This window comes from Notamacropus eugenii, chromosome 1 (genome assembly GCF_028372415.1).
Source record: "Notamacropus eugenii isolate mMacEug1 chromosome 1, mMacEug1.pri_v2, whole genome shotgun sequence".
Taxonomy (NCBI): Eukaryota; Metazoa; Chordata; class Mammalia; order Diprotodontia; family Macropodidae; genus Notamacropus; species Notamacropus eugenii.
Genome location: NC_092872.1, coordinates 418,698,113 through 418,723,190, shown reverse-complemented (window position 1 = coordinate 418,723,190; position 25,078 = coordinate 418,698,113). Strand labels below are relative to the sequence as shown.

Here is a 25,078-nt window from a genome sequence, read left to right as displayed (position 1 = left end):
TAAATTTCTTGTTGGACTACCGTATTTATATCTAGAAAACAAACCTAAGGAACTAACCAGAATTAATGGGAAGACTATTTATCTGCCTCTCTCTCTCTCTCTCTCTCTGAAACAGCAATGACACAATGCCTTTTTTTGTTATTAATTAAGGAAATTATTCATTCATGAAATCTAAATATTATTCTATTTGTTAGGAATTTGTGCACATTTGATAACAAAAGCTGCTCTGTATTGGATATTCTGGGCTCAAGAGCACAAGTACTGGTTAGGACATGAATAATCCTACACGTTATCACTGAAAAAGTGTCTTTTTTTTTAATGACCAAATATTTGACCTGGTTTGTTATTTTAAGGGGCATTAATCAGTTTCTAGGTGATGATTTATAGAAATAAATATTTTTGTGGGTTATCAACTACTAAGTCAAGCTAGCTTCTGTAAAATTTGCAATTGCTTCAAAATAACAAATTAACTGTGAAATCCTTAATTAAAATTAATTCATTTTAATTTTTAAAGTATATGAATGTATTGAGGCTAGGTTGTTGCAAATGACCATACATAATGATGTATTCTTGCAGTTCCCCAAAAAAGGCTGGAACCCAACACTAGTCCAAGAAATTTTAAGCATTTGCTATGATATTAGAAAATTGGATCATATACCAATATGCTATAGCACAATGCACGGTGACAAATAGGATGCTTTCAGAAAAATCTGGGAAGGTTTTCATGAACTGATGCCAAATGAAATGAGCAGAACCAGGAGAATATTGAGCACAGTAACAAAAGTATTGTACAATGATCAGCTATGAGTGACTTAACTGTTCTCAGCAGTACAATGGCTCAAGACAGTTTTGAAGGACTTATGATAAAAAATATTATCTGAGGAGGGCTGGAGGGGCAGGGAACTCCAAGACTGGAATTTCCTGCGTGGACCATCTGGAAAAGGATTCACAGACTCAAGCACTGTTGAAATCAAGGTGAATATTTATCACACTTTTTAGAGGGCAAGAGTTCTTAGGGAACCTGCAACCTTAGAGAAGTACAGGTAAAGTTTATATAGGATATTCCATAGCGAAACATGTGCCAAATATGCTAACTGTGTTTTGGGGTGGGATTAGGGAGTGGTTAAGGAGTGGTTAGTTCTTAAAGGAACATGCATTTTTGGTATCTACTATGCCAGGTATTTTACCCAGAGTTCATTGAAAAATAGCCTACGGGAGGGCTACATGGAGATGTGGTTTTAGGCTTGAAGCACCACTAAGTCAACTAATAGTCAGGGCTGACTGAGAAGTATCCAGGTTGCTCTCATCAATATCTTGTTAGACTCTTTAAGATAAATGTAAGGGAGTATACATACATCTAAGTATAGGATACATATGATTGGTCAGTGAGTAGTAAATGTTGTTATGATCTAGTACACAGCCAGTTCAGATTAATTAGTTCTATAGGTGCAGCTGGCTACTGTAGCAGGAAGGGAGATAACAGTTGTTGCTGGGGCAGGCTGTGTCCTTGGGATGGGGAGAAACTGCCTGGGATAGTGTTTTGAGACTAGGGAGAAATGTGATTTTAGAATTAGGGTCCAGAAAAAGAACTCTGAATACAGATAGAAACATAATTTTTTAAAAACATTTTTTATTATTCTTGACGTTTTTTGGTGTGTTTTCTTTTGCAATGTGGCTGATATAGAAATGTTTTGCATGACTGCACATGTAGAATCTATTTCAAATTGCTTACCTTCTTGAGGAAGGGAGGGAAAGAATTTGGAACTGAAATTTTAAAAAAATAAATGTTAAAAATTTTTGCTTATATTTTTTGCTTATAATTGAGAAAAATAAAATTTAAAAATGTCAAAAATTAGATCATAGGATCATAATGATATTTAAAAATAGAAGGGTGGCACAGCATAGTAGATAGAATATTGGTCCTGCAGTTAGGAGATATTGGTTCAAACCGTACCTTAGATACCTTCTAGCTGTTTAATCGTAAGGCAAAGTCACAACTTTCAAAATCTGAACTTTCTCATCTCTAGAAAAAGTGAAGATTATAATATTTATACCATATACTTCTCAGTGTTGTTTTGAGCAAAGAACTCTGCAAATCTTAAAACACTATAAATTTTCAGGTATTATTACTAATGCATAGTTCCAAAAGCCTTAGTATTCAGTTTCAAGGTATTTCAAGCTTTTGCAAAATATTGTATTAAAGATTGTCTGTCACTCTTCCACCCCCTTAAAATATTATTGATTCCTTTTGTTATATCTCATTCATTTCCAAATAAACATTATCATCCAGTAAGCCTTTGAAGCCTTGTAACAGAGAAAAAAACTACTTAAGAAAGATCAGCTGACACACAGCCACATCTGACAGCATCTGCAGCATAGGCTCTCATCTTTCTCATGAAAGGAGAGAGATATTGTTTTTTCATCTCTTCTTCCAGGTTCATCTTGGTCATTATAGTTAACACAGCATTCAGTTTCATTTTGCTGTTGTTTGTTCCATTTATGTTGTGTAGTCATTATGTATATTCAGCAAATATTTTAATCCCTTTTGGTTTTTGATCATCTATAGTTCCCAACTCTCCCCTTACTCTTTCTTTCTTTTTTTTTTTTAACTTTCCAGCTTATATGTGCTTTTATTTTTTTTATTTTTTATTTTTATTAATTTATTTAACTTTTAACATTCATTTTCACAAAATGTTGGGTTCCACATTTTCTCCCCTTTTGTCCCCTCCCCTCACCCCAAAACACCGAGCGTTCTAATTGCCCCTCTCTGCCAATCTGCCCTCCGTCCCTCCCCACCCCTTCCCTTTGGAAGGCAAGCAATTCAATATAGGCCAGATCTGTGTAGTTTTGCAAATGACTTCCATAATAGTAGTGTTGTATAAGAACTAATTATATTTCCCTCCATCCTATCCTGTCCCCCATTACTTCTGTTCTCTCTTTTGATCCTGACCCTCCCCATGAGTGCTGACCTCAAATTGCTCCCTCCTCCCCGTGCCCTCCCTTCCATCATCCCGCCCACCCTGCTTATCCCCTTATCCCCCACTTTCCTGTATTGTAAGATAGGTTTTCATACCAAAATGAGTGTGCATTTTATTCCTTCCTTTAGTGGAATGTGATGGGAGTAAACTTCATGTTTTTCTCTCACCTCCCCTCTTTTTCCCTTCACTAAAAAGTCTTTTGCTTGCCTGTTTTATGAGAGATAATTTGCCCCATTCCATTTCTCCCTTTCTCCTCCCAATATATTTCTCTCTCACTGCTTGATTTCATTTTTTTTTTTTAAGATATGATCCCCTCCTCTTCAGTTCACTCTGTGCACTCTGTCTCTATGTGTGTGTGCGTATGCGTGTGCATGTGTGTGTGTGTGTTATCCCACCCTGTACCCAGATGCTGAATAGTTTCAAGAGTTACAAATATTGTCTTTCCATGTAGGAATGTAAACAGTTCAACTTTTGTAAAGTCCCTTATGACTTCTCTTTGCTATTTACTTTTTCATGCTTCTCTTCATTCTTGTGTTTGAAAGTCAAATTTTCTATTCAGCTCTGGTCTTTTCATCAAGAATGCTTGAAAGTCCTCTATTTCATTGAAAGACCAATTTTTCCCCTGAAGTATTATATTCAGTTTTGCTGGGTAGGTGATTCTTGGTTTTAGTCCTAGTTCCTTTGACTTCTGGAATATCCTGTTCCATGCCCTTCAGTCCCTTAATGTGGAAGCTGCTAGATCTTGTGTTATCCTGATTGTATTTCCACAATACTTGAATTGTTTCTTTCTAGCTGCTTGCAATATTTTCTCCTTGATCTGGGAACTCTGGAATTTGGCCACAATGTTCCTAGGAGTTTCTCTTTTTGGATCTCTTTCAGGTGATGATCTGTGGATTCCTTGAATACTTATTTTGCCCTCTGGTTCTAGAATCTCAGGGCAGTTTTCCTTGATAATTTCATGGAAGATGATGTCTAGGCTCTTTTTTTGATCCTGACTTTCAGGTAGGCCCATAATTTTTAAATTGTCTCTCCTGGATCTATTTTCCAGGTCAGTTGTTTTTCCAATGAGATATTTCACATTATCTTCCATTTTTTCATTCTTTTGGTTTTGTTTTGTGATTTCTTGGTTTCTCATAAAGTCATTAGCCTCCATCTGTTCCATTCTAATTTTGAAAGAATTATTTTCTTCAGTGAGCTTTTGAATCTCCTTTTCCATCTGGCTAATTCTGCTTTTGAAAGCATTCTTCTCCTCATTGGCTTCTTGAACCTCTTTTGCCAATTGAGTTAGCCTATTTTTCAAGGTGTTATTTTCTTCAGCATTTTTTTGGGTCTCCTTTAGCAGGGAGCTGATCTGCTGTTCATGCTTTGACTGCATGTCTCTCATTTCTCTTCCCAGCTTTTCTTCCACCTCTCTAACTTGATTTTCTATGAGCTCTTCTATGGCCTGAGCCCATTGAGTGGGCTGGGATATAGAGGCCTTGACTTCTGTGTCTTTGCTTGATGGTAAGCATTGTTCTTCCTCATCAGAAAAGAAGGGAGGAAATGCCTGTTCCCCAAGAAGGTAGCCTTCTATAGTCTTATTTCTTTTCCCTTTTCTGGGCATTTTCCCAGCCAGTGATTTGACTTCTAAATATTCTCTTCACACCCACTTCGCCTCTGGATCCTCCCAGCCAGCACTTGGGGTTTGAGATTCAAATGCTGCTTGCCAGCCTCAGGGCTTTTGGCGGGGGCAGGGCTGCTATTCAGTGTGAGATTAAGTTCAGGTGCTCAGGTGGGGGCAGGGCTGCTTCACAGGCTCAGTTCCCTCAGGGGGTTTATGCAGAGACCTTCCACAATGGATCCAGGCTCCTGCCCCCTTGGGGAGCCCCATCTGCGCCCGTCTCCACTGTTGCCTCCTGAGGGGGCCTGAGTTATGGGGGCACCCCACTCCCCTCTCGACCCGCCAAAGAGACCCTCTCACCGACCCCCGTCACCTGTGGGTGGAGGGACCTGCATGGCCGCTGGAGATTCTGTCCCTGAAGCCCGCTCGGATCTTTTCCTCTCGGTGCCGCGGCCGTGGCAGGGCTGTACTCGGCGCCCAGTCCGTGGCACGAAGGACCTTTTGCGAGAGGTTTGCAGGTCTCTCTGGAACAGAAATCTCCCTTGCTCCAATGTTCTGTGGCCTCTGGGTGCAGAATTCGCCGTGAGTTACTTTTTTGTAGATGTTCTATGGGTTGTAGGTTCAGAGCTATGTGTATGTGCGTCTTTCTACTCCGCCATCTTGGCTCCGCCCTCCCTTACTCTTTCAAAGAACAAAAATTAAAAGAGAGGAAAGAAAAAGTTCAGCAAAACTAACCAGTACATTGAAAGAGCTAGTCCCTCACTTCTGCAAACAAGCTATCTTATCATATTTCTTCTTTGGGATGAAGCTTGGTCATAATATGGTATTCATTTTTTATTGTTTGGTTGTTTCCTTTTACATTGATGTAGTTATTGTGTATATTGCCTTTCTGGTTCTGCTTCCTTTGTTTTGTATCAGTTTTTACAAATCTTCCTGTGCTTCTCTCTATACTTCATATTCATTTTTTCCTATGGTGTATTCCATTACTACCATTAATTTGATTAGGTATTCCCTAATAAGTGGGCATGTGCTTTGTTTCCAATTTTTGTTACAATAAGAAACACTACTATTACTGTTTTTAATGTGTATATTTTTGATGTATACTTTTCTCTTTGATCTTCTTAGGATATGGTATATATGTCTTGTATGAGGATTTCTGGATTAAAGGATAGGGGTGTTTTAGTTATTTTCTTAGGAGAATTCCATTTCAGATTCCAGAATGAACATTTTTCCATTGTGCCATACTGTATTCATATGCTATGATTTGTTTAGCCATTCTCAGATTAATGAGTCCTCACTTTATTTCCAGCTTTTTGTGACCAAAAAGTGTTCCTATGACTGTTTTGGTATATATGGGATCTTCCTGTCTGTGACTTTCTTGGGAATATATATAGTAGCAAGATGTCTGGGTCAACAGTATAAACCATTAAGTGACTTTTCTCATCATAATTTCCAGCTGACTTACAGTGTGTTAGTGTTTCTTCATTTCTTTAGCCCCTTCAATACTGACTCTTTTGTTCTTTTTTCATCTTTGCCAATCTGATATAACCTTCCCTCCCATTTTACAGGGAAGATAAGCTTGATTTAAGTTAGTAAAACCCCACAAATATCACATCTATTTTGACATACCTCCACTAAGAGTCAAGAGAGTTTGATAGAGAAATAGCCTTTATTGTAATTATAAATTAGATCAAATATTTGGTCTTTATCAAAATATACAAGAGTACAGATAAAAATAGTGTGAATATGACTAAATAAATGTAGGGATATTCCTTATCATGACTATGGTAGAGAAATGTAAAAACATCAACGCTTTTCTAGCTAATCTTGAGATTTAATATTATGCCAATCAAAATACTATTAGATTATTTAATAGAATTAGATTAAGCAGTAATCAAATGCGTATATTAAAAATGAGACAAAAATATTACTACAAAAATGAAAATTGATAAAGGGGACCAGCACTACCAGATCTTAAAATGTACTATCAGATCGTCATTATAAAAACTCCTTGTTGCGATTGAAATTAAGGTAAACTGAGGGATAAAGGCCTGAGCGCATTCAGTTTATTAGTAAAGTGTGAATTTACCGATAAGTACGATTTCAGATTCCACAGTAAAGCTAAGATCCTAAATCATAGGGACAGCTCTTTTTTATAGTTTTGAGGAGTACAGAAAATAGGAAGCTAGCATCATAGATGAAAGAAAATATGATTGGATGGAAATTGTGAATGAGTGCTAGCAACAACCTCCCTTCTTCCCTCCTGTGACTAAGAAATGTTCATTGTTTGAGTCCAGCTTCATCTGCAAGGACAGAGATAGCAAATCAGACTTCTTTGGATAACAAAAAATACATCCTTGAAGAATAGTTTGGGGTGTAAAGATACTAGAGACCAGAATCCCTGGTGTCCAAATGCATCTTTTAAGGGTAACAGATTTCCTTGACACAAGAATAAAGCAATGATTAACAGGAGAACTGAATATCTAAATTCATTACAGGTCACCTAAAATTCTGAATTAAGTTCAGAGACACAGAATGATGACTTTGGCAGTTACAGGGCAAAATCAATTTACTATAAACAGGATCCATTTTAAAAAGACACAGAATCAATTGAATTATTTTGGTACTAAAATAGAATAGAGAAATTAATCAGGAATTCAATAAAAACTGATAGGAAAACTATTATAGATAGCTGTATGGCCTCTCCAACTAAATTCTTGTTTTTTTCCCCAAAACCTATTCTTCTTTTGAATTTTCATATTTCTATTGAGTGTACCATCATCCTTCCAGGCTCACAAGTTCACATCCTTAGCATTATCTTTGATTTTTCACTCTCCAGCCCACATATCTAATTAGTTGCTAAATGTTGTCATTGTTGTCAGATGTTGTCAAATGTTGTCAAACGTTACCTTCATAATATATCTCATATTCATCCCCTTCTCTCTGCTCTCATAGCCACCACTCTAGTATAGGTCCTTATCACTTTTTGCCTGGACTACTGCATTAACCGGATTGTTAAGTTATTCCCTGCTTAATCCATCCTCCACACAGCTACCAAAGTTATTTTCTTAAAACATGGGTGTGCTCATGTCACTTACCTGCTCACTAAACTCCAGTGGCTCACTGTTGCTTTAGGATCCAACATACCTTCCTTTGTTTGGCTTCTAAAATGCTTCCCATCCTTGGCCCAAGCTTGTTTTCCAATTCTATTGTATATTACACCCTTTCTTGTACTCTACAGAGTAGATAAACTGGTCTTGATGATCCTCCTACATGGCATTCCCTGTCCTGTCTCCCTGTCTTTGCACATTCTCTGTACCAGGAGTGCACACCTATCTCATCTTCTTAGGCTTTCTTACTTCCTTCAAAACTTTACTCAGGGGTCAGCTTATTTAAGAAGCCTTTTCTGATCTCTCCCAGCTCTTCAGGCCCTCCTCTCTCCCAGAAATTTAGTTCTGCTTATTTTGCATATATGTTTATAGATCTATATAGATCTATATGTTGTCTCACCCATCTCACTAGAAGGGCCTTGAGGACAGAGACTTTAATTTTTGCCTTTATATCTTCTGTGCATAGTACCTGGCACTCAGTAAGTACTTAATAAGTTGATTGATTGAACTACATGAGAGGAAGGGAAGGAAGGAAAGAATTTCAAACAGATCTGGAAGGGAACAAAGAATAAAATCATTTTCTTGGCTTGTACATTATTTGTTAACTCATTTGTCTCTTACTTCCTAAATGCTAGAGAATTTCTGCACAATGTTACTTGTTCTTTTTGGTTGCTTGTTTTTGTTGCTGATTGTTAAATATGTAACAATAAGAAGTTAATAGTCCATAAATCTCTGTTTAATATACACATCAGTGGGTTGAAATTTATGAGCCTACCAACATTGTGTCTCTCTTTAACAAGTTTCATAAGGAGTGTACCTATGGGATCTTGAACTATTAAAGGGGGCAGGTATGGGTTTATCCTTTTTCTTCTTGTATCTGAAACCAGACCAATTCCTTCTCAATTCTCTCTATATTTGAAAAAACTACTTGCTGACCAAAAGGCACTTATTTGGTAGCTGACTATTTGAAAAATAATGGGAAGTTTCATGTTAAGAAATATTTGCTGAGTCTAGTGTTGATCTGTGAGGGTGGATCATTTACCACATTTATTTCCTTCTCACAGGTAGTGCCTTTCTTAGTGCCATTTTTTTGGCCTTAGCAACGTACCAGTCTCTGTATCCAATCACGTTGTTTGTACCAGGGCTGCTGTATCTTCTCCAGGTAAACTATTGACTGGGTAAAAGCAGTAGCTCAATTTAAGTATAATATTGTATGTACTTAAGTCCTTCTGGGAAAGATTGTGCTTACTCATGATTTCCCTAGGATTATGACCATGTGATGTAGCATAGGGCCAGTCTGAGTCAAGTCAAAGTATTTATTAAGAGAGTATTTATTAAGAAATTCTTATGTGCCCGGTACTGTGCTGAGTGCTGGCAACACAGCCTTTGCTCTCAAGGAACTCCCAGTCTGATGCGGGAGAGGATATGCAAACAGCTATGTACATGTAAGACTGAGCAGTAAGAAAGTTAGATACTGACTCCAGTATCAAGCTGGAGCCAGAAGACCTGAATTCAAGCCCCTGCTCTGTCACTTTCTGACTGGGTTAACTTAGGCAAATCACTTCCTTTTTTAAACCTTCTCTTCCTTCATAAAACTTGTACTACATACCTTATAGAATTGTGTGAAGAAAGTACTCTATAAACTGAAGTCCATATAGGATTGTGAACTATTATAACATTAATGTTGTATCACACTTGATTCTTTAGAGCAGGCCTGCACAACATGTGACCTGCAGGTCACCCGAGGACCACAAAGTAGCCTTCAGGTGGTATGATGTGCAGGCTTGTTTTATATCCTCTACATATTTTGTGGTTTGCCAGAAATCTTTTGGTAGACCACAAATAGTGTGTGGGCAAAACATTATGCAGGCTTACTTTAGAGTGTGTCTCTAAGAATTAAGGAGTGAGCACTCAAACTTGTGTAAATAAATCCTATTAAACAGTAAATGTAGATATATATGCCCCTGTGTATGTATTTGTGTCTGTGTGTATACACATATACATATATACACATATATACATATATTTATAATGATGATAGCTAGATAATAATCAGTTTTCTAAAATTACTCAGTAAAACTTTAATCAGTTCACAGTCCTTAGCAGTATTTAATTTGTGCTTTGACTCCTTGCAGCTCATTCTATTCCATCAAGTTTGAAATATCTTAGTGTAGGAGATTCTACATGTGTGAGAAGACCACTGAAACCTAAGTTTATCCTCTTTAGTCCTCTACCCAGATCTGTTGCTGATTTGTTTTGTGATCTTGGACAAATCATTCCCCTTTCAAGGTCTTGCCATCTGCTTCTGTAAAATGGGGAATGGGGGACATTAACTAAGTCATCATAGTGGGCCTTTTTAAGTCTTAACATTTTTCAGATATTTAGGCACAGAGTTAGAAAAAGAAAATGATCCAGTCACACATCAGAGGACAAACTAGCCTGATAAATGGGACAGTGAAAGCAAAATTACTTGTAAAGTGCTGTGTAATTGTTAAATGCTGCTGTTATTATTTTGGTAGCCCCTGCCAATAGTCATAAAGTTCATTTGGAGTTTTAAGCTTCTTGAATCAAGTGAATTTTTCTAGTCTGTAACTGGAAAGAAAAATAGTCCTTTAAAAAATATGTTTTTTTAAATTAACAAAATCCATTTTCTCTCTCTTCTACTTTTTTCTTCCTCTCTCAACTGCCCTTTTATAAACATTCTCTGTCATTCCTTGGAAAACTAACTGTACCTAAAGGAGGAAAATCCTTTGGAGGCCCAGCTTCCAAAGCTGTGGGGAGAATGGTAGAGAAAGGGTCAGGGAATTAGAGTTGCCCACTGGGTGATAATGGAGTCACAGAAAATTAAAATGATAAGGTACCTTCCCAAGAATGTCAGGATTCCCTGAAAGGGACCTGAGACACTACATGTTCTAGTTTTCCTCAAACTGATTTGGCCAAGAAGCACTTCAGGCCTTGAATATATTTTAATAGAACCTGTAAGTACTAGTCTGTGGGGGCCTTTGGGCATGGATTATATATGCTCCTTATTTCCTCCTGTAAATTAGGAGTCAGGGAAACTTTGGAGAAAAAAATAGGGAACTTAGTCTTCTTTAATATCAAAACAAACTGCTCTAGAAGGGTATTTCTTTTTATTGATACATTTTGTTTTATAGGCATTTCCCAAGAAACATCCAAAGAAACTTCTCAATGAAGTATATTTCCCTGAAAGAATTCACAGCACAAATGTATAATAGAGGGATTAGGATGGATAATATATGTCACTTTTCTGATTTATTGATTGTTAACAAAGGGAAGGATGTTACAGAGGCATTTTTTATATATACATGATTACATATTTAACATTTTACAGGAAGAATATTTCTAACATTTACATTTTCTCATAAAAACCCTATTTGGTTCATGTGAAAAACTAACATCCATGGATTCACAGTTTGGGTGGCTGATCCGTTACAACTCAGCTCATTGTACTTGTGAAGAAAGTTATGCCCAGAGAGAGGAAACAACTTTCCAGAAAGTCACACAGCTAGTCATTGGTAAAGCCTGAACTCCCAATTCAGTATTCTCTTCCTTTTTGTCACACTGTGGTGATTCAGAACTGTGAAATGAGAAAGTATCTTGTCTTTTCCTTTTTTAAAAAATTTTTGACTGATTTGCTTTCTAGCCAGGGGTATAGCTTGATGAAAGAACTGGGATGTATATTCTGGCTTTGCCTCCCCTAATTGTGTTCTTTCTGTTCTGTCTTAGCGGCAGTACCTTCCTGTGAAACTGCAGAGCAAAGCCTTTTGGATCTTCACAGGACAATACACTGTGATGTATGTGGGAAGCCTGGTGGTTATCATCTGCCTTTCATTCTTCCTCCTCAGCTCCTGGGATTTCATTCCTTCTGTTTATGGCTTCATGTAAGTTATTCCAGAGTCAATGAGGTGAATTGAATGCTAATTTGGCTTATGTGGTCAAACAGAAATCACAGGAGACAGCCTATGTGAAGATAATTAATATACATATATATAGTCTCTTAGGACATTCCTAGAGATCCGTGGACCTCTAATTGGCTTGTTGGTTATGATAACTAATAACTCAACATTTCAGTTTATGATTCCAAAACCCTTTATAAAATTGCTCATTTTGCTTATCTGATCCTTATTTTGCTCATTTGATCTTTCTGGGCTAATAATGTAAATATTATCATTCCCATATTACATATGGGGAAAGTGAGGCTTTTAGAGGTCAAGTGACTTGCCTGTAGTTACACACAGTTACAGAGCCAAAACTGTAACCTAAGTATTCTGATTCCAAATCTTGTTCCTTTTCCACTACAGCTTGCTACCTCCCATTTGGTTTAGATGATTCTCATATGACATGGACTTTCCATTCCCTTACCATTCTGATTGCTCTCTTCTGGAGGCATGCTAGTTTTTCACTGTCCTTCTTAATATGTGGTACCCAGAACCGAACTCAGCACTTTAGATGAGATCTGACTAGGGTCGAGTGCATCTGGATTATCATATAGTCATTCATTCTAGGCCTTCTTCCTGTCATAATCATGTTAGCTTTTTTTTTTTTTGGCTGTTGTTACACTTTAAATTCTTTTTACCCTTGTGCTCTACCAAAATCCCTAAACTGTTGTACAACTTATCTTGTGCTGTAATTGAGTGATTTTTTTTTTTAATGGATTGCAAGACTTCAGATTTATCCCTGTTTAAATATCTTCTTGTTCTCGCCCATTGAGATCTTTTTGGGTCATTGATAAAAATGTTTAACATCCCAGTGTCAAGGACACCTTCCTGAAATACTACACCAGGGATGTCCCTTCTATTTGACCAAATTGAGGCATTTCATATTACCCTTTGGGTTTCTTCAGCCAGTTCCAAATTCACCAAACTCTCCTGCCATATAGACTATATTTCTCCATCTTGTCCACATCAATAACAATAACTTATCTAATGTTTTTTTCTGAAATCCAGGCTTACTCTGTGTACAGTATTCCCCTCTAGATCTCCAGTCTAGTTACCTTGTTTAAAAAAAACAAAAAAAAATTCAAAGTCACTAATAATCAAAAAGATTCACATTTAAACAATGTAGGAATATTATACCCCACACCCACCAAAATGACAAAAATAATCAAAACTAACAAAATCCAATTCTGATGGAGTTGTGAAATAAGAGGTACATGTATTCATTGCTAGAAGAACTGTTCATTAGTAGAACCTTTTAGAAAAGTAACATAACTGTACATAGTAATAGTTACAAAAATGACTATCCACTACCCAAAAATTCTGCTGTTAAGAATATATCATGAGAGTATTTAAAATAGGAGCTAATATTTGAATATATTTACAGAAGCATTATTTGAATTTCATTATTGGATCTAGAAGCAGTAAAACAACCTAAATGTCCAGCAGTAGGATGGTAGCTAAATAAATTATTATATACAAATGTAATGTATTTCTATAAGAGAAATTAAGTCTGACAAGTATAAGAAATATAAAGAAACCCAGAAGAATGATTATGAAATAATGCAAAACAAAAAAAGTATGCACTGATTTGCACCATATAAATATTAAATGGAAACTAACAAAGAAAAGTGATAAAGATTGAGAGGAATGACAGTTTATGATATTTTATTCATTAAATTCATTTACTTGAATGTAAATAATTGCAAAGCAAGCTTACTTGTTTGAAATGATGTTTAGCATTAAGTTTAGAGTTGTAATTTTTTTAAATCATGGAAAATGAGAGAACCACCCTAGAGGTGGAGTCAGAAAAATGTTGTCCCAACTTCCCCAAAAGGGAAGAGAATGTTGTCTACAAATTATAAACTGATGAATCTGACTAACTCCTGGAAAAGTTTTAGACTGTATTTATTAAGGGAATGGCTTGTGATGATTTGGAAAGGTCAGCAGTATTTGCAAAAAACCAATATAGCTTCATCTAGAGAAAGCCATACTAAACTCAATTAATTTCTTATAGAACTATAGTACTCATTACATTCATATACCACAACTTTAAAAAAAAAATTAAATTTTTTAAATTAATTTTTAGTTTTCAACATTCACTTTTTATAAGAGTTTGAGTTATAAATTTCCACTCCTCCCCAAGACCCATGCAATCTGATATAGGCTATACATGTACAGTCATATTAAACATATTTCTATATTATTTAGCTTATGAAAGAAAAATCAGAACAAAAGGAAAAAAACACAAAAAAGTAAAAAATAGAAAACAACAAAAAAGAGAAAAGAATATGCTTCAATTTGCTTTCAGACTCCATAGTTCTTTGGATGTAGATAACATTTTCCATCATGAATCTTTTGGAATCATCTTAGGTCATTGCATTGCTGAGAAGAGCTAAGTCTATCAAAGTTAGTCATCACTCAGTGTTGTGGTTACTGTGTACAATATTCTCCTGGTTCTGTTCACTTCATTCAGCTTCAGTTCATGCAAGTCTTTCCAGGTTTTTCTGAATTTGCTTGCTCATCATTTCTTATGGTACAATATTACATTCATATACCACGACTTGTTCAGCCATTCCCCAGTTTGGGTTAGTTCATTTCTCCATAAACAATGCATTAGTGTTCCAATTGTCCCACATCTTCTTCAACATTTTATTATTTTCTTTTTCTGTCATATCAGCCAATCTGATAGGTATGAGATGGTACCTCAGAGTTGTTTTAATTTGCATTTCTCTAATCAATAGTGATTTAGAGCAGTTTTTCATATGACTATAGATAGCTTTAATTTCTTCATCTGAAAACTGCCTGTTCATATCCTTTGATCATTTATCAGTTGGGGAATGACTTGTATTCTTATAAATTTGACTTAGTCCTCTATGTATTTTGGAAATCAGGCCTTTATCATAGACATTGACTGTAAAAATTGATTTTCAGCTTTGTGCTTTCATTCTAATCTTTGTTGCATTGGTTGTTTGTGCAAAAACTTTTAAATTTAATGTAATCAAAATTATCCATTTTGTATGGATCCATAATGTATGTTTTCTATCTCTTGTTTGGTCATAAATTCTTCCCTTTTCCATAGATCTGACAGGTAAATTATTCCTTGCTCTCTAATTTGCTCAGGGTATCTCTCATCCTTTATGTCTAAATCATGTACCCATTTTGACGTTATCTTGGTATAGGGTGTGAGATGTTCGTCTGTGCCTCGTTTCTTCCATACTATTTTCTAGTTTTCTCAGCAGTTTTTGTCATTTAGTGAGTTTTTATCCCAGAACCTAAAGTCTTTGGGTTTATCAAACAGTAAATTACTCTAGTCATTGACTATACTGTGTCTTATGTACCTAACCTATTCCACTGATTTACCACTCTTTCTTTGCCAGCACCAAATAGTTTTGTTGATTACTGCTTTCTAATAGAATTTTAGATCTGGTATGCCGAGGCCACCTTTCTTTGCATTTTTTTTCATTAATTTCCTTTATATTCTTGATCTTTTCTTTCTCCAGATTAATTTTATTATTTTTCCTGGCTCTATAAAATATTTTTTGATAGTTTGATTAGTATGCCACTGTATACATTGATTAATTTTGGTAGGATTGTCATTTTTATTATGTTGGCTTAGCCTACCCTTGAGCAATTAATATTTTTCCAGTTATTTAGATCTGACTTTATTTGTGTAGAAAGTGTTTTATAATTGTGTTCATATGGTTCCTAGGTTTGTCTTGGCAGGTAGACTCTTATTGTTGGACTTAGTTGATAATATATAGAAATGCTGATGACCGTATAAATTTTTTTAAACTTACACTTTCCTTTCATTTCTGGTAACTTAATTGGCCTTTCATTTATCTATAACATTCACTTTGATATATACAGAAACACATTTACAGGTACAAATATAAAGTTATACTAGGGTGTCCCTGGAATCTTAATGCAGTTTTAAGTTTCTTTAAAATCTTTTTTTGTATTATTTTATTTTTCCCCAGTTACATGTAAAAACAATTTTTAAAATTTGTTTTTAAAACTTTGAGTTCCGAATTGTCTCCCTTCCTCCTTCCCTCCCCTCCTCATTGAGAAGGCAAGCAATTTAATATAGATTATACATATATAGTCAAGCAAAACATATCCATAATAGTCATGTCATGAAAGAAAACATAGACAAAACAAAGCACAAGAAAAATAAAGAAAAATTTTAAAAGTATGCTTCAGTCTTTATTCAGATGTCATCAGTTCTTTCTCCGGTGATGGATAGCATTTTTCGTTGTAAGTTCTTCAGGTCTTGGATCATTGTATTGCTGTCAATAGCTAAGTGATTCACAGCTGTTCATCTTACAGTATTGCTGTTACTTTGTACATTAGGACATTTCACTTTGCATTAGCCCGTGCAAGTCTTTCCAGGTTTTTCTGAGAGCATCCTGTTCATCATTTCTTATAGAACAATAATATTTCGTCATAATCACATACCACAACTTGTTCAGCCATTTCCCAATTGATGGACATCTCCTCAGTTTCTAATTCTTTACTCCCAGAAAAGAGCTGCTATAATATTTTTGTACATATAGGTTTTCCTTTTTGTTTTTTGCCTCTTTGGGGATACAGACCTAATTGTGGTATTGCTAGGTCGAAGGGTATGCCTGGTTTTATAGCCCTTTGGGCATATTTCCAAATTGCTGTACAGACCCCTATCAATTTTTAACACATTTTTATTTATATTCAACTCTAGCCATCTCCTCCAGGACAATTCATCCCTTCTTTAAAATTTTATGACCTACGGGGCTGAGAGAAACTTTTATCTGACATATTTCTTATATCCCGTTGCCACTTCCATATATTCTCTTTGTCACTATTACTCAGTACAACCTCTCTTTCTGGTCTAAATGCTTACTGTGATCTTTCAGCCTCTAAATTACTCTCTCTCTTTCTTAAGGAGTTCATTACAAGCTCACAGCTTTTCTCTTCAACTCAACCCCTTCTCTCATACCTACAGACTTAAGTATACAAGTTGATGTTCTCTCAAATACTCTAGCCTCCCAGTGCACTGGTCTTCTCAACTCCAATGACCTACTAGTTTCTCCCTATAACTGACACTTCCAGAATTTCGAACTCTGAAACTCTTCTCTGTGATCATAATCTCCTATCCTTCCATCTTTCCCTCTCCTCACTCATTCTAAAGCAACTCCTTATCCTCATCACAGTCTACATTCCCTTATGCCTTTTCTCACAGTCTATCACACCTGCTCTATTCACTTTTTCCCCTTAATAATCTTGACCCTGTAGTTAACCAATTCAGGTATACATCGTCAGCCACTCTTGACTCTCTTGCCCTACTGCTATTCATGTTCTCCCAGACTTCAGCCCTGAATCATTCTACCTCCATCACCCCTGCCCTTTGCCCCCTCTACCTTCTCCACTTATACTCTTGAACTGCTGAATGCCACTGGAGGAAGTCATTACATTGTCATGCCTGTATCACTACAGATTCATGCCATCTAATTTCAGCTGGGCTTCCATTACTGCCTGATAAAACCTTTTTTTTCTTCTACAATTGATTACATACTCCCATTACAAGTTGTTCAAAACCTTTTCTTCCCTCTTCAGATCCCCAGTGTCTCTCCAATCTCTTCCTCCCTCTCAGGAGATACCTTCATCCCAATTTACTGAGAAGTTAGAGGCCATCTATATAAACTCCCTATTTACCTTACTCCATGCCTCAGAAGTCCTTCATGTCTTCCCTCATCCTCTTCTCCTTTCTGTCTCTGAGGAAGAGATATCCCTTCTTGCCAAGTTTGAGATCTCTATCTGAATCCTTTATCCCATCTCCTGACCCCACTTCAGGAATTTGTCTCATTGTTTATTCCTTCATTCTTATTTTCAGTCTCTCCATACTTATTGGCTTTTCCCCCTGCTACTTATAAAGTAGGTTTCCCCTATCCTTCAAAAGCATTGACTTCACCCTTCTTCCTTCTCAAACTATTTATATAGTTCCTTCATTTTACTGCCAAACTGTACCATGCTAATAGAGCTTTGTGGAAAAAAAAAAACCACTGAATTTTTAAAGAGAACTTGGGATTAAATCCTAGCTCTGCTGCTTTGTGGCAGGCTGTTGTATAGCCTTGAGAAAGTTGCTTAACCTTTCTGGGCCTTTAAAATGAGGAAATAGTACTAGATGTCTTTTAATGTCCCATTAAGCTTTAAATCCATGATCAAAGAAAGAATTGTTTACCTTTGCTACCTTAATTTCATCATCAACTTGCTTTTCATTGTCTTGCATTCTGGTTTCCAACACTATCACCCGATCTGAAACTCTTTCAGAGTTTATCTCTTAAATGCTAAAACTGGTGACCTTTTCTCGGTCTTTTTTCTCTTTGACGCCTCTCCTGCTTTTGATACTATTGATGAACCATCCCCTCTTCCTTTATGTTATCCTGCCCTTTGACTTTTAGGGGCACTAATCTCTCTTGGCTGCCTTCCTATCTGTCTGATAGTTGCTTCTTGGTTTCTTTTAGTGACCCGACATCTTGTTTGCTTGATATGGTTATCCTCCAAAGCTCTGTCCTGGAGCCTGTTTATGTTCTCTCTGTATGTTCTACCTTAGTGATCTAATCTGTTCTCCTGGGTTTAAGTATTAACTTCAGATGATTCCTAAATTGATATTTTTAGTTCTAGTTCTCTTGAACTCCAGTTCTGTTTTACATCCCTATCTGTATGTTCTTTAGGCTTCTCAAAGTCATTGTTCCTAAAATTAAACCCACAATCTTAGCCGCAATTGGTCCATCCCTCTGTGACATGTCTGTTTTTCTGTCAAGGGCCTCACATCTTCCCAGTCATTTTGTTAACTTCCAAGTCATCTTCAGCTCTCCTCTCTGCTTTGCCTCCATAGCTATTTAGATGCCATGGCTCATCAATTCTAACTCCAAAGCATCTATTGCATCTGTTCTTCCTCTCTCCTCATATTGGCACCAGTGTAGGCCTTATCATTTCTCTCCTGGACTTTTGTCATAGCCTCTTAATTAGTCTCCCTAAGTCCACTCTTTTCCAACCATTCTTCACACAACAAAAATAAACCTTCCAACATAAAACTCTGACCATGTCTATTGAAAAGTCTTCAATGACTCTTCATTGCCTGAGGATAAAATATAAACTTTTTAGAATTGACACTTCAAGCCCCCCACAATCTGATGCTTCTTCTCCCTTCTTTCAGCTTTCCAGCCTTAATTCATATTTGTTTTTCACTCTGTATTCTACCCAAATTGCACTATTAGCTATTTCCTGAACTTCCCATGGCATCTCCTATTGCTGTACCTTTGCAAAAACTGTCTCTCATTCTTAGAATGTGCTCCCTCCTCACTTATTCCTCTCAGAATTCTGGCCCTCTTTTAGAGACTTTGCCCCATTTTAATCTCCATGAAGCCTTCCTTGATGAGCTCAGTTGGTCATACTGTCTTCCTCCTCAATTCCCTGTGTACAATGCTTATTTCTTCATGTGTTGTATTTCCCAGTAGAATGTGAGCTTCTTGAGAGAGTAGGAACTTTTTCATTTTGTCTTTGAATCCCCACTGCCTGCCAAGTTCCTACCAGCTTCCTAACAGAGTCTAGGATTTCCCCTTTGCCTGCTTGGACTCTTTTCCTTCTTTAATTTCTCTTTGAAGCACTTTTATCCTTTATAGAAAAACTTTGTTCTTCCTAATTTAAAACATAGTTTCTCCAGCACGTTCATTTCCTTTTGTAGTAGACAGACAATTCTGTACTTGGTATTTGTATGTTTTAAAAAAATAATTTTTGATATTTTTTGTTCATACATTTGAGTATTTATTTATTTTTAGTTTTCAACATTCACTTTTATGAAATTTTGAGTTTTAAATTTTCTCCCTTTCCTTCCTCTTTTCCATAATGTACCCGTTTTTGAGCATGTGTTGGTATACAGTTGGTATACAGAAATTTTGGTCTGTTCCTATTTCCTACCAGACTTTCAGTTTTCCCAACAGTTTTTATCAGATAATGAGTTCTTATCACAATAGTTAGGTATTTTTTTTTACTCGAACACTAGGTTACTAGGCTCATTTGGTTTTGCATATTATGAAACTAATCTATTCCATTGATTGACCACTCTGTACTTTATAATATAGGTTGATATCTGGTACTGTTGGGACCCCATTCTTCACTTTTTTTCCCATTGATTCTCTTGATATTCCTGACTTTTTGTTGTTCCAAATGAGTTTTATTACTTTTTTCCCTAGATATATAAATAATTTTTAGTAGTTTGATTGGTTTGGCTTATTCATACATTTGTCTAGATTTTCTTGTTTCCAGTTTCTCTTTTCCCCTCCCAGGGAGCCATCTCATGTAAAAAAGAATTTTTTTTTAAAGAAAAAGGTAAATAACTGACTTTTATTAGTACCTTGAAGTTTCAGAAATTAGGTAAAACTATTATCTCATTTGAGTCTTGCAGTGACCCTGAGAGGTATGTCCTCCATGTATTGCTGTCATTACTGATGAAGAATTTGATGACTAGGGACATGCAGTGCCTTGCCTGTGGTCATGTAAAAAGTAAACAGCAGAGGCAGGATGCAACCATGAGCCCAGTTTTCTTTCCACTACATCATCTTACTTCTTCTGGCAAAAATCCACCATAAAAATCTGAATGGTACTACTAATAATAATAGATATCTATATTGTATTTTAAATTTTTCAGAATACTTTTATTTCATCTGAGCCTCACAGTAACCTTTTTAGGAGGGAAGGCAAGTATTATTATTTCCCCTTTTACAGATGAGGAAACTGAGGGCTCATAGAGACTAAATGATTTGCCAAAGGTCACATAGCTAGTAGAAGTTAGAGCTAGGATTTTATTCCAGTTTTTTCTGATTCCAAATATTGTTTTACATTCATCGAGTTCATATTATTGCTCTTTTGTGAATTTTTCTCTCTAACATATTTTTAAAGTTTATGCCCTCTGGTACTACTGCCTTCTCTGACCAAATCCTTTTTTTCCTAGCATTTTTGGTAACCCTTATTTTACTTATTTTTTTCAATTAACAAGCATTTACTTTCTCTTCTTCCTACCACCTCCCCCCCCCCCCCCCCAGAAAAAAAAGAAAAGCAAAACCCTTGTAACAAATATGGATAATCAAGCAAAACAAATGCCTTCATTGGTCATGTCCAAAACATATACATATATCAGTCTCCACCCTGTGTCCATCACCTTGCTAGGAGAAGGAAGAGGAGAAGGGTAGCATGTTTGAATATTTAATCCTCCAAAATATTGGTTGGTCGTTGCGTTGATTCAAGTTCTTAAATGTTGCTCAAATTCTGTGGGAAAACAGAAGCTGCCACACACACACACGTACATACATACACACATATACTTATAATGCTTGACTTTTCTTTCTCTTTTAAAAATTACAGACTGTCTGTTCCTGATCTCACTCCAAACATCGGTCTCTTCTGGTACTTCTTTGCAGAAATGTTTGAGCACTTCAGCCTCTTCTTTGTCTGCGTGTTTCAGATCAATGTTTTCTTCTACACCATTCCCTTAGCAGTGAAGTTGAAGTAAGTGGTTTTGGATAATTGCCCTGCTGTCCACATAAGTGTTGGGGTTTGTCTACTGCTCTGACACTGCATGTTTGATGGTAACAGATTGAACTGTGGCTCAGTGGTTAGGTTTCTGTAAACTTGACTTGGGGAACCTTTTATCCTAACAGCATTAGAAAAAAATCTGCCCAGTCTCACAATTTATTTGTTAAACTTCTCTTTTAATAACAAAAGCTAACAACTCCCGTTTTTGTAGAGCTTTAAGTTTTCCTTCAGCAATACTGTGAAGCAAGTGATTATCCCCATTTTCAGTTAAGGAAGCTGAAAGTCAGAGACATGATGCTGCTCAGAGGAGTTAAGTGATCTGCCATGCATACAAGTGTATGACTTGTACCATATAACCAGTAAGTGGCAGAGCCAGGACTCGAAACTCCCTGGGCTCCTGATTCTCAGTTCAGACTCTTTCTGCCATCCCACCTTTCCTTTTAGCATGTACAAGTCACCATATATGTAACATGATGACAGAGAATCCATAACTAGAACAAGCCAAATGTGTGAAGGAAATGATTTTTTGAAACATACATTTTCCAACAGCTCTTTCTATTGGAACCCAGTTGAGTAACCTAAAATAGTTTCCTTTGTGATGTTCACCGTGATGGCTGTGCTGTTGCCCTCACTTGGGCTGGCACTTCCAGTGTCAAGTGACTGTGATAAGAATGAATTTTGGTGTCATCCATAATCCACAGGAAACTAGGGGGAATTAGTGGAAAAGCTTGCCATCTGTAGCCTTGTTCTGGCCTGACATTCTCTGCCAAAGTACTTGTGCTTGTGAAATTCCCTTTTACCATGTTACTATGTAAGAGATATGAGCTGTGACAAAGGAAAGCAATATTATAGAGGCCAAAATAATCTTTCCATCTGGTTTAGGTCACATTTTGCCTTATGTGAAAATTCCTAAGTTTCCATGTGTGCCTGAGGAGGAGAAAGCTTCCTTTTACTTTGATTTGCAAGTAATAGTAACATTTTGTCTCTCTGTTAGATTGTGTTACCTCAGGAATCTTCTAGGGACCTAGCCCTTTAAAAAATTCTAAAAATACATTATGATAATTTCCTATGAAGATTCTTATGAATCTTGCTTCCTAGACAAGAAGACAGACACAATAAAGTTTCTCTTCGATCACCCACTGCATCCAACAGGAATTAAGACTGTCCTCTCAATACCTGGCTCCCTATTCAAACTTCAGTTTTCATTTGGCTGAGCACAGTGGGTGGGTTTCCATTTAGGGAAACAGTTTGCCTAGTGTTTTATATTTCTGTGACTTTGGCCCAGGCCCCTGTTAATCCCCCATTTATTGCATAGCAAATTAAGGAAAGAAATGGATCCAGTCTACTTTCCATCTCCTCAGCTCTTGCTGAAGTCAGACCTGCCTGGCTGTGAGCAGCAGTAGGACTGAGGGGACCTTTGAGAAAATTGGGTGGGTGGCAGGTATGTTGGCTTTTCCTCTTTTTGTTAGGATAGTACGTGTGCTTTTCTGCCTTCCATGTGTGAATGTCTATAAAAATAGCTCCTGGTGGGGTGGTGACAGAGTTATCATGTGACATTTCCTTGTCATTGCGGCCCCAGAGGTCACTTAGAATCATCTTACTTCTCCTAGCATCTTTACTCCCTCATACTGAGAATTCCAGCCAGGATTTCTGGTCTGTGTGAAAAAACAGTCCATTTGAAGGCTCCAGGTGGCTTACCAGATTTTTCTCTCAAATTTTTCTCCTGTTCCCTCCAGCATCCTCCTCCCAAATTAATTTGTGGCCTGTCTGGTAGCAATTCACATTTGGCAGTGGAGGTCTCAGTTGTAGGCTCATTCAGAGGTTCAAAACGTTTTCTGAGGCTATGGAATTGTTAACTTGCCACCAAGTTTTCACTGGCCTTTCTTTAGAAATATTTCACCTGATGAGGATGTCACTTGCCTAAAGCAGCGATGTTCATGTTTTATGGGTTTTTCATTTCTGAAAACATTTCCTGGCTCCCACACATTATTTCTCACAGGCTGTGGATGTGTGCTAATTTGTATAGTAATTCTACTGTTGGGTCAGTTGAATTTCAGAGAAAAGCTGATGTGTGTTGTACTTCTTTTGTCCCCAGATGTAAGATTTAGACCCACTGAACGAGCTCCCAGTTTGACCTACTTTTCATCACTGCTGACAAAGATTCATTTTGTCCTACAGGACACCCTTATGAAATAGACTGCTAGTAGTGCTATCCTTAACTAAGAAAGGGAAACCAGCCAAGGACAGTGAGTTTTCCCAGGGTGGAATAGAGAAAGGAGCCTGAGAAAGGGATTCCTTCTCACTGCCTTCACTCAGTACTTTGGGCAGCCTCTCAGATTGATCTATTTGCATCATCTCATGGTTATAATGCTGAAGCAATGAAATGTGGTTATTACCCTTTAAGGAACTTCACAGCTTCATTATGGCTTACAGCCCTCTCTGAGAATAGGTCACATGCATGTACTAATAACAACCCACATTTCTATAACAAGATTTGTAGAATACTTTCCCCATAGTCACCTTGTGATATGAGTTCTAGAAACCAGATGAGGTATGTAATCTGCCAAAGTCACACAGGTAGTAAGTAAATGGCAATTTGCTGGCATTTATCAAGTGCTTTTTATGTGCTAGGCACTGTCCATACAAAGAAAAGCAAGAGATAGTCTGTGCTCTCAAGGAACTCACAGTCAAATGGAGCCAGGAGCCAAGAATACTGACTGTAAGACCAGAGCTCTTTTCACCCTACCCCTCTGCAACTGAGGGCTCCTCCTTACCTTGTTTACTGCTGTAAGGAAAGAAATTGACTTTTTATAAGCTCTGAATCCAAGGGCTCAGAAGCAAGGGAATCTTTCTAGATGTATTGGTTGACCATTTATGGCCCACATTAAAAAATGTTGACTTCATCTAGTTTCCCATCTGCCTCCTAGATGAGAAGGTAAGTTTAGAATCATTGTTTGTGATGACTGTTTAAGTTTCTATGGTTGTTTAAAAGGGTTATAGTAACCACCCTTCCTGGGTACAGCTAACCTCAGATGCCTCCTTCATAGTGTTTGCTTTGTATGAAGGCTTTTTGGTTTACCTGGTACTGTGTGTTTGGCCTGTTGGGCTTGGGCTCTTTCCATGCACTGGACATTTTGCTGTCAGAAATCCATGGTGAAGTTTGTGAGGGTCATCAGGATTGGTTACTTGGGGTTCTACTCATATTAGATCCTAATTTATCTTCTCGGTTTATTCCCTCTATCTCAGGGATCATCCCATGTTCTTCATGTTCATCCAGATTGCTGTTATCTCGATTTTCAAGTCCTACCCCACAGTGGGGGATGTCGCCCTGTACTTGGCTTTTCTTCCAGTGTGGAGCCATCTCTACAGATGTAAGCACCTTCCTTTTTCCTTAACAGTCTCTTGGATTTATCTTTCTTAAATTCCCCAGTGGAAGATTTATGTTCATTCTGTTCTTTGATGAAAGAAGGAAGGTAGTGGTTACTGGGTTTAAGCTATAGACCATCCCATGGATGAAAGCCATAAAGAATCTGGAAAATCAGTCAGTACTTGCTTTGTGTCATATAACCCTGCTCGGTGCTCTGGGCACTATTGGTGGTCATGATGGGTATTTGTCATCATCACTGGTAGGGTTTATGTTATATTTCATAGTTTGTATATGCCTCCATATGGCTCAGAGGAACTATACGCAATCAATCATTCAATAAACATTAAGTGCCTATTATGTACCAAACACTGGGGATACAAAAAGAGGTACAAGACAATCCCTACTCTCAAGGAGCTCACAGTATTTCCCTGCCCTCAACAGGAATATGTAATGACAGCTCTTGAGAGCTTGTTAAGGTTTACAAAAATCTTCTCGCA

General features: G+C 37.0%; 1 protein-coding gene across 3 annotated transcripts in view; it reads left to right on the top strand.

Moving 5' to 3' along the window:
- The window catches only part of PIGU (phosphatidylinositol glycan anchor biosynthesis class U), a 107,756-nt gene that overhangs the window by 59,227 nt on the left and 23,451 nt on the right, over positions 1 to 25,078 (top strand). For all 3 annotated transcript variants that reach the window (XM_072631312.1, XM_072631311.1, XM_072631310.1), the window contains exons 7-10: positions 8,753 to 8,850; positions 11,436 to 11,590; positions 21,044 to 21,187; positions 24,461 to 24,585. In XM_072631312.1, the coding sequence (XP_072487413.1) occupies positions 8,753 to 8,850; positions 11,436 to 11,590; positions 21,044 to 21,187; positions 24,461 to 24,585 (522 nt within the window). The remainder of the gene's footprint in view (positions 1 to 8,752; positions 8,851 to 11,435; positions 11,591 to 21,043; positions 21,188 to 24,460; positions 24,586 to 25,078) is intronic.